The sequence below is a fragment of the Lissotriton vulgaris genome, chromosome 3_1, assembly GCF_964263255.1.
Source record: "Lissotriton vulgaris chromosome 3_1, aLisVul1.2, whole genome shotgun sequence".
Taxonomy (NCBI): Eukaryota; Metazoa; Chordata; class Amphibia; order Caudata; family Salamandridae; genus Lissotriton; species Lissotriton vulgaris.
The window spans coordinates 729,156,385-729,169,117 of NC_141689.1; the positions used below are offsets into that span (position 1 = coordinate 729,156,385).

The window sequence follows — 12,733 nt, forward strand, 5'->3', positions numbered from 1 at the left end:
GGTGTGTGGCACCATTGCCATTCCATGCTGATTAAATGCCTTCATGATCTTGGCATTGGGGGCACGAAGCTTAAGTGGTTCAACATCCTATTGGATAACTACTCTCAGATTGTAAGGCTATCAGAGTTTAAGTCATCTACTAACCAGATTTTCTCAGGAGTGCTACTAGGCTCAGTGTTAAGCCCCAGCGTGTTCAATTTTTACATGACACATTTGACACAGTTAACAGAAACCATCAGGATTGCATTCTTAACCGATGCTGACGATACCCAGCTTATAGTCAGACTTGATAAAAATTCTAGGGAGGTGGCTACAAACCTTAATAACTGTTTACAGAAAGTGGCCTCCTTTATGGAGTCACTCCCTGAACCTCAATGGAGGTAAGACAGAAAAAGACGTTTTGCTTTCGACTCTGCTTGATCAGCAGAGTAGTGGCAAGATAAAAAGGCGGACTCTGCCAGTGCCTGTTTCCCAAGCACAGCATTTCGGATTTATAGAGGACAATGATCTGAAATTTGATGTTTATATCAAAGTTATATGTTCTACTGGCTTAATGTTCCCAAAAAATTCCTGACCTAAGTCCTGATGTCAGCAAGGAAAAACATGGCCAAAGAGCTTGTCATCTTGCGTGTAGACTGCTGTAACTGGTAGGAGCACCAAAATATCTACAACAACTGCAGAATGTGGCCACACAGCTGATTCTAGGGTTGAGGAGAGACACTCTCATATCGCATCGGGACAGTTTACATCGGTTTACCATAGGGAAGAGATGCATTTTTAAGGGCTATGTCTGTGGTATAAAAAATAATGTGTAATTGTCTACAGTTGTATATGAATCTTCTCTTTTCTCTAGACACTGTAGTTGTAGAAATAAGATCCAAATATGTTGCCTTAATTATTACCACCAGTTTTGGAGAGCTAAACTGGGAGCGTCAACTCTTTGTGGTCATTACAATCAGGATTTGGAATGCTCTCCTCTCATTGATTCAGCTCCAGCCCAAACTGCTGTTGCTTAGGAAGCATTAAAAAGCTACCTATTTTCCCACTAGATGGAACAGCCAGTTATCTATGTGGAGCCAGATGAGCGCTTTGTTCCTGTTCAAGGAGTTTCTGATCTCCTTTTCCTCGAGTGCCAGGACACTTCTTAGGAATGGCCACACTGGTACCAGCAGCCCTGCTGAAGGAATCCCTGATATCCAATCTGAAGCAGATGGTGACCTTGGCGGCATCATGACCAGTACGCATGACCTGGGAAAGAATGGCCTTGCTGTTTTCCGGGATCATGGGCAATACTTGTGCCACAGAAATCAAGAAGGCGTGAGAGTAACGGTCTAAGAGACATTTGGAATTCACTGAGTGCAGGGCCAAACTTGCGAAAGAAAAACACACTTAGCAAAATACTCTAGCCTCTTCGATTCCTTATCAAGTGAAGTAGTAGGAAACAACTTTAGATTTACTCTGCTGGCGGAAACCTCCAACACAAGGCTCTCAGGAGTGGGGTGTAGGCTGGATCGCCTGGAGCAGGGCGATGGCGCATTGCAATGCACAGGTGGACCTGAAAAGGGTTGGCCCAGGCACCTAGTAGTCTATATTATTCAAAGCCTCATTTAGTAGAAGTAGGGGCTCAGAACTTAAATGGCCTGTCTGCAACATCTCTTTGTGAACATTGGTTTTAACTTCCTGAGTGGGAAATTGACGATGAAGAACCTCCACCGCCCTTCACATAACCATAGCAAAGTATGTTATGTTATGATATGTAGATTTATAGAGTGCATTTTCACCCAAGGGTATCCCTGCGCTGAGCAGCTGTGAATCTAGCCACTACTAGGGCCTAATGGGGCTACTCAAAAAGTGGGGTCTTCAGCTTCTTATGGATGAAATTCAAGTACTGAGAAAGAGGCTCTTATTTGTAGCGAAATTGCGAGTGGCCTGCAAGATGCACTGTGCCATGGTAGACTCTCATGGTGACATTAGGCCAGTGTCAGGGGGGTATCTGGGCCACTGGCATCTTGGAGGTCCTCGTGCCATTTGACCTCAATTTAATTCTTGGCAATGTCATCTCCAGCATCATAGTCCATTTTATCAGAGTCCTTGCTGAATAACTCATGAAGGGCATGAGCCCTTCCAGAAGATACAGGCATTGTATCGATGCACGAAGCATGGTAAAGCTGTTGTGGCTCAGATATAGACATGTGCGGCCTCCGCTGAAGTCAGGGCAGTATCGTCTCAGTATCAGGCAGTACTATAGGTTAGCCACAGTAATCCGAATTCGATGGTGCTGGCATCGGTAGATCGCGTTTCAGCGTGGGTTGTGGTGCGGGAGAGGGAACAGGTACCGAAGTTGGTGGGGAGGCCTGATTGGATCCAGAGGGCCCAAATGCCACTGAGGGTGGGCCCACCAGAGGAAGCCTAGTTGGGAGGCCTCTTGGCTCCTTGGAGCCTGCGGGTGCACACGAGGGAGCCTGTAATGTGCGAAAAAGCCACAGCAGGCATCAGGAAAGTCCTCAATCTGCGGCAGCATCACCAATACTCCGGAAATTCCTGTTGCTGCAGAACAAGGGTTGGAATCAACTCCAAAGTTCAGGCACTTGGGGAGAGCAAACTGGAGGCACAATGATGCCCATGTGCCTTTTAAAGAGATTGAGAGTGGTGGGACATTGAAAATCCAAAGGGGGTGATGGACAGAGCGTTGACAATACAAACACTCACCCCCAGTCAACTGATCTGGGTTTAATCCATCACCGTTCTTTAGCTCACTCCGCCACCCAGTTCAGACATGGCCATATGCAAATCAGTCTGACCCTGGGCCCCATGGGAACAGTCCAGCCCGAACTGCCAAGCCATGTCTTCCCTGGACCGGAATTAAGCTTCCCAGGACCGGTTTCTGGCATTCCAGCTGCCTTCAGCCGGGCTTGCTTGAATCCAGTGGCAAAGTGAGCAAGGGATTCACGTCTGAGCATACCCTGCCAACTTGGGGCGAACAAAGAAAAACCAAAGTGGTGGGACATTGCCAAATGCCGATTGGACAAATTGCATTTCTTCTTAGCTTTGCCCGAGGATGTAGATCGTGAGGATGACCTGCTGTGGAAGCAATCTCTGGATCAAGACCGGAACCTACATTTAGATCTTAGGAAATCCCAATGCAAGGTCTCTTGGCGCTTTGCCTTGGGTATATCAAGGCACAATCCCTGCATACCTTGGAATAGTGTTATGCCCCAAGCACCATATGCAAACCACATGTAGGTCCATCACAGACATTTGCTTGTGACATTCCCCCCGGGTTTAAAGCCTGTAGACATGGGAGGTGAAATATTTTGCAAACAGTTTTCTAAATTGAACTTTTTTGAAAAAGAGCCTCAATAAGAAGAGAGGTAGCTCTGGTTCAGCATCTGTTGAGGTAATTATGGAATTGATGTCAGAGGGCATAGGGGACGCACAACACATTCAGCGTGCAATGATGTTGACGCAGAGTTGTCTGTGCCACCTGCAGGTGCTAGGGAGTACTACTAAAGATTTCTTGGATCCAGTGGGATGCCTGGGGAAGTATTCAAAGGGTGAAGAATCTGCTGTTTAAAATGATTATATTTTTTGGCATGTAGAAACACTAACTTCTGTTGAAATAATGAAACAGAAGATTGAGAAATTAAACGGAAAATGAATACAGGAGGAGAAAAAATGTTGGATAGGCATAGGGTTTTGCAAAAGGGTTTGAATATTGGGGTATTATGGACTAGGGGTTCGGGGTAAAAGGGTTTAGGTACAGGGCTATGTTAAAACATAAGGGTGAAGGGTTAAGAGTATCACACTAATTATTGTGCCTCCCTTGGAGCCACTACATACTTGTCCTCTTTGCATCCTTACTTTGAAGACTGCTTTCTTGCTTGCCATCACCTCTGTTCGCAGTGTGAGTGAGCTTCAAGCTTTACCTTCCAAACCTCCTTTCTTGCTGACCACCCAGACAAAGTAGTCCTCCGTACTAGACCCTCTTTTCTGCCCAAAGTGGTTACCTCTTTCCACATAGGTCTTCTTTGGCTAAAAACGGACCTCCAGTAGGACTCCACACACACACTACCAGGGTGAGGGCAGCCACTACTGCTTTGGGACGTGGAGTTCCCTTACTTGACATCTGCCAGGCAGCCACGTGGGCATCCTTGCACACTTTTACAATGCATTACTGCCTGGACAGCCAAGTTCGGAGAGACAGCTTTTTCGGCCATTCTGTTTTTGAAAGCCAGCCTTATCAAAAGTCCAGTGAGTAAAGTTTTCACACAGACCATCTCGTACCAATGTAAAGTTCTTTGTTATTGGTCAGCTTACACTATCTCCTGTAAAGAGCTTTAGTGGCTGAACTTTGTTAGCATAGGTAACATAGAGAGTATTGAAGAAGCTATTGTAAGAAATCATTGTCAAAAGATAACCTCCCAACCTCAGATCTTTACTCCCTACATGACCTGATTGTGATGGTCAGTGTATCCAACAGCAAAGTGAAACAAACACCAAATAAGTTGTTTACTCTGTTTAAATCCTTTATATAATTGAGATGTGCTCAGCAGAATGCAGTTAGTAAGTATCTGAGAGTTCACATCATTAAACAGCTCTAACGAACATTGTCGAAAACCTTCTAAGCCTCAATCTTTAGCAAATGTTTGAGCTGCTCTGGATGCTATGAATAAGAATATCAAGCAGTTTCTGGTATCAAAATAACATCCTGATGTTATCAACTAGCTCTACTGAGACTAAATATGCAATCACTTTTCCCATTGTCATGCTTCAAAGGTTTCTCAGTCTAACGTGCCAGGAGACACGTCATTTAGAGACGCGTTTGTGGCACAGAAAGTCTGATAGTCATTCTGAAAGGAGCCTGACAAACTGTGCTATCACTTGCTTCATATGTCATAAACAGCATATGTTGCATTGATACTTACTATGCAATTTCATGGTTGATGAAAGACCCTGAAGAGCTTAAAAGGAGGCCATGAAGTCTAAGTTGATGAGCACTTTGCTTGGGAGTTTGTGATTTGTATGTAGGATTTATCAGTCACTCATCGAAGATTGTGTATGTCTGTTTATCTTGTGTGAAAGGTGTGAGACCTCAACCACCATCACATTGGTGAACACTCATGGTGCAGATGACGTGTGGAAGGGAAGGACGGCAAACCGTTAGTGTACCCTCAAAGAACAAATCTCAGGTATTTTTTATTAAAAATCAAAAAAGACATTTAGAAGACCTGAGGACACCATCCAGTCCCATATCAAAGTGCCTGAAAAATCTGGTGGAGGGTGCCATTTTGGTTTTTGTTTTGTCTGGAATTTTTCAAAAAAATTGAATTGAGGATCAGGTATCACTTTTCTTTGTTACTATAAAATATCTGTAGTAGCACCCCTTCTCTCCTAAAGTTAGTGGAACTTAGTTCTTTTGCCCTGTTACGTAGAAATATAGTTGACTTCTTTACCTAGATGTTTGAGCGGCAGGAAAGGCCAAGGTCATAGGAGGAGCAAAATAATTTGCAAGACCCACTGGTCCAAGGTGATCTTCCATCATTTAGCCAGGAAATGTAGGTACCCCCTTCACAGGTGAAAAGTGGTACTTTGGAGCAAACCCTGTAGTCTGCCCCCTTTTTTAAGTTTATGGTCTTTTTTATACCTTTTTCTAAAACGAATCTATGTCTCCATTGGTTTATAACAGGCACATGTAAACACAGAGAATTACATATACTTTGTGCGATTGCTAATATGAAATTCTGAAATGCTTAGATGGAAAGATTGAAGTAGTAAAAATATTCACTACTAAAGTAGTTCTTTGCTGACGACTCCTCTTCAAGATTTTTTTTCATTAAAAGCATGCATCAAGAAATAGTTGAAAAGATTATCATTCTCTTACCCTCCCAAACACTATCAAATTATACATTTTTTAGGCTTTACAATTCATAAATATACATACTTTTCCAGACGATGGGGGAGATGGACTTGCACAGGGACTAGGGTAAGTACTACTGTCTGTTGATTTCACAGATGACTGATCCGATCTATCGTCAGAGCTTCTTTTTGGGTTCAAAGTTCCTCTTTCTTTAAATTTTGCTTGCTGGTGAAGCACAGAGGATGGAGATTTTGCAAGGATCCTTTTGGAGGAAATTCAGAGTAATCAATTTACCATAAGTTCCTTTTTCTACATAGCACAAAAGTAATAACATTAATTTAACTTTTATGTTGCTACCTTTTAACGTCAAACACTAATATTAAATTACTTACTTTTGGTATTCTGGATTCTGAAGGACTTCTGTGTGCTTTACAAGTGAGTTACCCTTGAAAATCCCAGTGCTAGGCTGAAACCACAAAAATCTTTTTCATATGTTATCCCCGCTGTTTTGCATGTCGCAAGGCGCTGCGCTGACAAGATGTGGCAATACCCTTGGCTCTTAATAGGACTGTTGTGACATTTATCTCAGTTCCTTAGATATTTTTTGTCGCAGAGGGAAATGGTATAGAAGTAAATAGGGCAAAACAATAGGTCATACATAGTGGCAAGAGAAAACATGGTCCCCTCAGAACAAATGCAAACAAAAGTAACTTTTAATCTCATGGATACTACGTCCTATGTCCATTCCTTGCATTTGAAAGACTTTTCCATCAATAATTAAAACAACTGTGCTGGGTGCAAGTAGAGAATGTAGCACTCAGATGGGAAGAATGTGGTAAATAAATATTTACCGTATTCTTAATTTCTATGCGGTATAAGTTCAATAAAATAGCTCAATCAAAATGAGAGGCAGAGTCCGTGGCATCTGAGTTTATAAGGGTTTTATTCCATGTAATGGAATGGTTCGAACCATAGTATCATGTTCCATCACCACGAGGGTTCAGGAAGGGATAGACAATGCTTTATTAACAGTGTACAATATATATAGTAAATGCATACAATGGTGATGGATACAGAAGGCGTAACAGCTGAAAGAAAACGAGATAAGAACACATGTGCGTAACAGAAGGCGTGCACGAGGGCGTACACGGAGGTGTGTGCTAGAAACGTCACATGAAAGTGTCACAGGTGGGTGGATTCATAGAGGAATCCTGCAGTGTCAGCAGAAATATATGGCTGGATGCGCACGCAGGCAACATGACGTGTGATTGACGTGGAACTGGAGGGTGAAGGGGACTTGACATTTAGCACTATGCGGGGAGACAGAAGTCTGGTGTCAGAACAACCTAATCCCAAATCATATCTGATATCTTGTGTTGAAGAACTGTTTTAACTAGAAGGAAAGGTCTTTCGGGCAGAGGCTATTCTATACTGACTGCTAGTGCGTGCATATGTGTCTACGTGTCTACGTGTAATGCGAGGGGCCATGGGCCTACCATGGTAACAGGAGCAATGAATTACTTGCACGGAGACAGAAAGGCCGGGCCCTTTGCTCTGCAGCTGGGGAGGTGTTTACCTAAATCTCTAGACAGGAATGTATTTTCGAAGAGCGGAGCAGATAACTTGAAGGCAAAATACAGTTTTGGCAGGCAAGCAGGCCGAGCCGGGCACCGCTCGCCGCGCAGGGAGTAAGGCAAGGGTCATGGATGCAGATCCAGGCTGCAGCTTTCAGAGGCAGAAGGCAGGAAGGGCTCGATGGAAGAAATCAGGGCCTAGCTCGCCAGAGCCAGGAAAATGTGAAAGTGCACCATGTAAAGACGGTGGCACGGCATACTTAGGAACTGAATTATCGACCCATTCATGGTGGATCTGAAAGAGGATATGTTAACGTTGGACGCAAATGTATTTGCGTCTTCATAGCTGGTTGTGGAGGGAACATACATGTACTTGAAGCACGTACATGGAGCCGTTGGGGTACGCAGTAGGGGACACATCTGATCATAAAAATTCATATTACCTCATTCCCTCCTTGTCCCCTACGGACCCTTCATGATATATCAATCTTCATTAGTCCATCTATTTGTTCATATAACATCATTTGCTCTTCCTTTTTCAGGCGAGATTTAGAACGTGAACTAGGATGAGGAATGCATGATGTGGCACACAAGCCGCAAATCGCTGGCCCACACTGTAAACATAGGCAACAACTGAATACTATGAGAAGGGCTATTCCGAGGAAGGATAGGACCTTCCATCCCCAGGCTGATAACACACTCCAGAGCCAACCGGACCAAGTCCAGGTGCCTGGATTCTGGTGTATCTGACTTGCAATCTTGTGGAGACGGGTTATGGCTTTATATACTGATGGTGCATTTTCTGGAATGAAAACACAGCAACTCGATCCGATGACTCTACAAGCTCCGCCCCTATCGGCCAGGATGACGTCAAGAACAAGACGATTCTGAAGAACAACAAGTCTCATAGCAGACTGTTCCTCTGTTAGGTTGCCTAGGGCAGAAGTAGTTTCATTCACTACTGCTTCAAGGGTTCTGGTTAATTTACGTATCAGTTTACTATTCGAGACAGTGCCTAAATAGGGAAAGAAACCTTTATTGAAGTCTGTGTATTGCTCCCATGCCGTTTCAGTATAGTCGACAATCGGGAGATCTCTCTTGGGTCTATTGTGTACTAGATGGGAGTCCTTATGATAATCAGGTGGGGCTAGGAAAACAGGTGGCAGAAGGAATGCAATGTAACAAGTACCATCCCAATCTAGGGGTAAGCGAACATAAGCTGTATGACCACAAATGAAATAGGAATGACGGGAAGCTTTGAATGTAGACTTGCCTTTATCACTGAATTCAATCACAGTAGTACATTCACTATGACCTAGGTGAACTGAACCATTCTTTCTAACACATAATTCACCTTTGACTGGTAACACTGACATAGCGGGCAAGTCTGGTTTTGTATCAGACAAGACATTCAGAATCATGAGGTTAAGTGTAAAATTACCTAATCCATATACTTCGTTTTCTAGATCGGTCCCTGTCCTTTGCGGAAGACCCTCCTTGTCAGGGAAACATGCCTTATGCAAAACTGTGTTCAGATTTCCCCATACCCAATTGCCCTGGTAAACTATGGAATCAGAATCTAAGGAATTTATTAAACTAAACCATGCACCACAGGAACCATTGTGTGTGAACGGGTACGGAAAGAGGGGCAGAACTCCCTTGTACTTCTGATAGGGAGGGAGTCGGCCACATATCCAACAATTCGTAGCACTGCTGGTCTGATGGGAATGATGTAACATACTGATGAATGTATTGTTGCGCAGCGCAAGTCGGTATGATAACTCGTGCGGGGGCAATTCACTGAAAGTATGCTCGACAGTGTCATTGGAGGAAGAATGTGCACGTATGGAAATAGGAAAGTACATGTGTAACAATAAACTTGTGGCAATAACTATAAGACTCAGAAAAAACATAATCAATAATGTCACAATGCAGTGACTACGGAGAGATTTACAATATTCTCGTTTCTTGAGCTGTTTCTGTCTATATCTCTCTCTATTGGGGTCTAACTGATACATGTCAGGAACCTGTCTAACCGCTTCACCTAGGGGAGGACTTAAACAATTAAACTGTCTGACTTGCTAGACCTCAATTTCATACGAAATTCTTGAGAAGGAGTTTTCTCTACCAGGGGGAGTTTAGTATCAGTCTCTGGAATGGGGCAGGGCTGGGAGTCTGGTTTTGGCGGAAGTCCATGGTATTTCTTGATATGACTCGAGTGGAGCCAGCCTTTGCGGCCCTCCACCTTCACTGCGGTCCTTGTTGTGAGAAGAACAAGCTTCGGCTCCTGCCAGCAGGGCTCCAGCGGATTCCTCCGATCGAAATTCCGGACAAGTACCAGATCTCCAGGGACGATCTCATGTGGCTTCACCTCGGTGTTGTCGGGAAAGGCTGCGGCTACCTGTGAACGACATGATTGTAGTGTAGACATCAAGGAGGCAAGGTAATCTGTCAGCATATTACAGTCAACATCTGTGATCTTACGAGGCAGAGGCGTCCCCCACATATTCGGCGGCCTACCAAAGACCACCTCGTACGGGGATAGCCCTGTTCTCGAATGGGCTACCATTCTCATAAAGAAAAGAGCAACTGGTAAAGCTACTATCCAATCTACGCCTTTCTCTTTACATACTTTGGCGAGACGTGTTTTCAGGGTCTGGTTGTGTCGTTCCACGAGACCTGCTGCCTCTGGATGTCGGACACAGTGGAACTTCCACTGATATCCTAGCAGGAGTGATACCTGCTTCATAAGCTCGGACGAGAATGGCTGACCATTGTCTGAGTACACGATACGGGGCAAACCATACCGGGGGAAGAATTCACGTACCAGCTGCTTGGCAGTGGTCGGAGCAGTGTAATCTGGGACTGGATATGCTTCTGTCCAACGGGAAAGTGCACATACAACTACGAGGACATATTTGAATCCTCGACAGCGTTCCATCTGGATATAATCCATCTGGAGGACTTCAAAAGGGTGATCGGGAGGATGAAATCCACCTTGCTCTACGGGAATGCCTTTTCCTGGGTTGAACTGACAACAAATCATGCAAGTACGCACTTTCTGTTTCGCGGCTGCTCGTAAATGCTTATTGAACCAAAGGTTTTGAATACTGTCTAACATGGCTTTTTCTCCTAAATGTGCAGGACTATGTGCTGTGTTAATGATAACTTGAACCATAGAGTCGGGGAGAAACCATGTGGCTTTTCCCTTCGTCATCCATCCCTGTTCTGTCTGTATCCCTCCTAGTTCAATCCATTTCTTGATTTCATCTGGTGTAGCATGTGTCTGTATGTCAATTACATCTAGGGCGGGATCCCTAACTGTCATGCAATGTGTCGGTGTCGGGACTACTGTCTTTGTCATATCAGTTACGTGAGTATGAGTCTGAGCTGTATGCTTGGCTGTTCGGTCTGCCAGGTCGTTACCCTGGGAAATGATATCTGTAACCTTCGTATGTGCTTTGCACTTCATGATAGCTATGGCTGTAGGTAAATGTATTGCTTCTAGCAGAGCTTGAATGAGGGGGCCGTGTTGGATTTTGGCACCGTGAGAAGTTAAAAAACCTCTCTCTTGCCAGAGAACTCCGAAGTCGTGTCCAACTCCAAAGGCATAACGTGAATCCGTGTAAATGTTAACTTTCTTGTTCTTGGCTCGAATACAGGCTTGGGTCAGAGCAATGAGCTCTGCCGCTTGGGCTGACAATGTGTCAATGCGATGTGTTTCTATGACTTCAGTTTCCGTCGTGACTGCATATGCGGCCACTAACTCTCCTGTACTTGTTCTCATACATGAACCATCCACATAAAGTGTCAGGTCTGGATCTGGTAATGCGATGTCTGTCAAGTCTTGTCTGGGTTTTGTCGTAATGGTAATGACTTCAACACAATCATGTGCCAAAGGGTCTGTCTCACTTAATGGTAAAAGTGTAGCAGGATTCAATGTATTGCAGCGTCTGATTTCTATGTGTGGCTGAAACAATGTCAATTCATAACCTGTCAGTCGTGCTATAGTCAAATGTTGAGTCTGTGTTCTGTTCAAAAGGACTTCTACGGAATGTGGAACTTGTACTGTCAATTGATGTCCTAGCACTATGGAATCACTTTGTCTGATCGCTAGAGCTGTTGCTGCTACAGATTTCAAGCACGCAGGCAGAGCCTGGGCTACTGGATCTAATGTACTAGAAAAATAAGCACACAGTTTGTGTGAACCTGCTTGATCCTGGGTGAGTACTGACAATGCAGTACCTTCGCGTTCAGTGACAAAAAGTGTAAAAGGCTTGCTGTAACATGGTGTCGCTAAAACTGGTGCTTGACATAAGGCTTTCTTTAATTCGTCAAAAGCTTGTGTGTGTTCCTGAGTCCATGGGAGGACAGTCGATGTCGCTGCCTCCTGTGTTGTCAACTGTATGAGTGGCTTAGCTAGGAATGCATATTGTGGAATCCATTGTCTGCAATAGGAAGTGAGTCCAATAAAGGCTCGTACTTCTTTCTGTGTCTTGGGTTGCGGAAGATGTGCAATTAACTGAATTCGTTCAGGTGTCAGCTGCCTACCCCACTTGGTCAGCAAGTGCCCAAGGTATACCACTTGCTGAACACAGAATTGTAGCTTCGAAGGAGACACTTTGTGTCCCTTGTCAGCCAGGAAATACAAGACTGTCAGTGATGCTTGTTCACATTCTGGTTCACTACGGGCGGTGATCAATAGATCATCGACGTACTGAAGTAGGGCCGTGTTAGCAGGCATGTGAATACTGTCAAGTTGTCTTTTCAATGCTTGGCTATAGATGCTGGGGCTTTCTGTGAATCCTTGAGGTGCGCGTGCAAATTTGAAGCTACGACCATTTAAACAGAATCCGAAAAGATATTGGCTTTCCGGGTCAATAGGGACACTAAAGAAGGCGTTCTCGAGATCGATTACAGTGAAGAACGTCGCTTCAGAATCAATAGCTGTCAATAGGGACGAAATATCCGGGACCACGGGATATTGTGGTACAATGCATTTATTCAATTCTCGTAAATCGATAACTAATCGATAAACTGGAGGTGCATTCGGATCAGTACGTTTAAGAATTGGAATGATAGGGGAATTACATAGATTTGAGTCGGTTTCTACAACCACTCCTTGGGCAATGAGCTCGTCAATGATTTTCAGTAAAGCCACTACAGCATCTGGTGGTAACTTGTATTGTCGAATGCGTGGTAGTACTACTCCTGGCTTCAGTGTGACACGATATGGAGTGATGTGCATACAACCTACATCAGTGGGGCCTTGTGCCCATAAGTGTGCAGGAACATTCTGTAA

General features: G+C 44.2%; 1 protein-coding gene across 8 annotated transcripts in view; it reads right to left on the bottom strand.

Moving 5' to 3' along the window:
* YTHDC2 (YTH N6-methyladenosine RNA binding protein C2) overlaps positions 1-12,733 on the bottom strand; it is a 1,208,271-nt gene that overhangs the window by 237,151 nt on the left and 958,387 nt on the right. For all 8 annotated transcript variants that reach the window (XM_086961045.1, XM_086961046.1, XM_086961047.1 and 5 more), the window contains one exon: positions 5,942-6,119. In XM_086961045.1, coding sequence (XP_086817171.1) covers positions 5,942-6,119 — 178 coding nt within the window. The remainder of the gene's footprint in view (positions 1-5,941; positions 6,120-12,733) is intronic.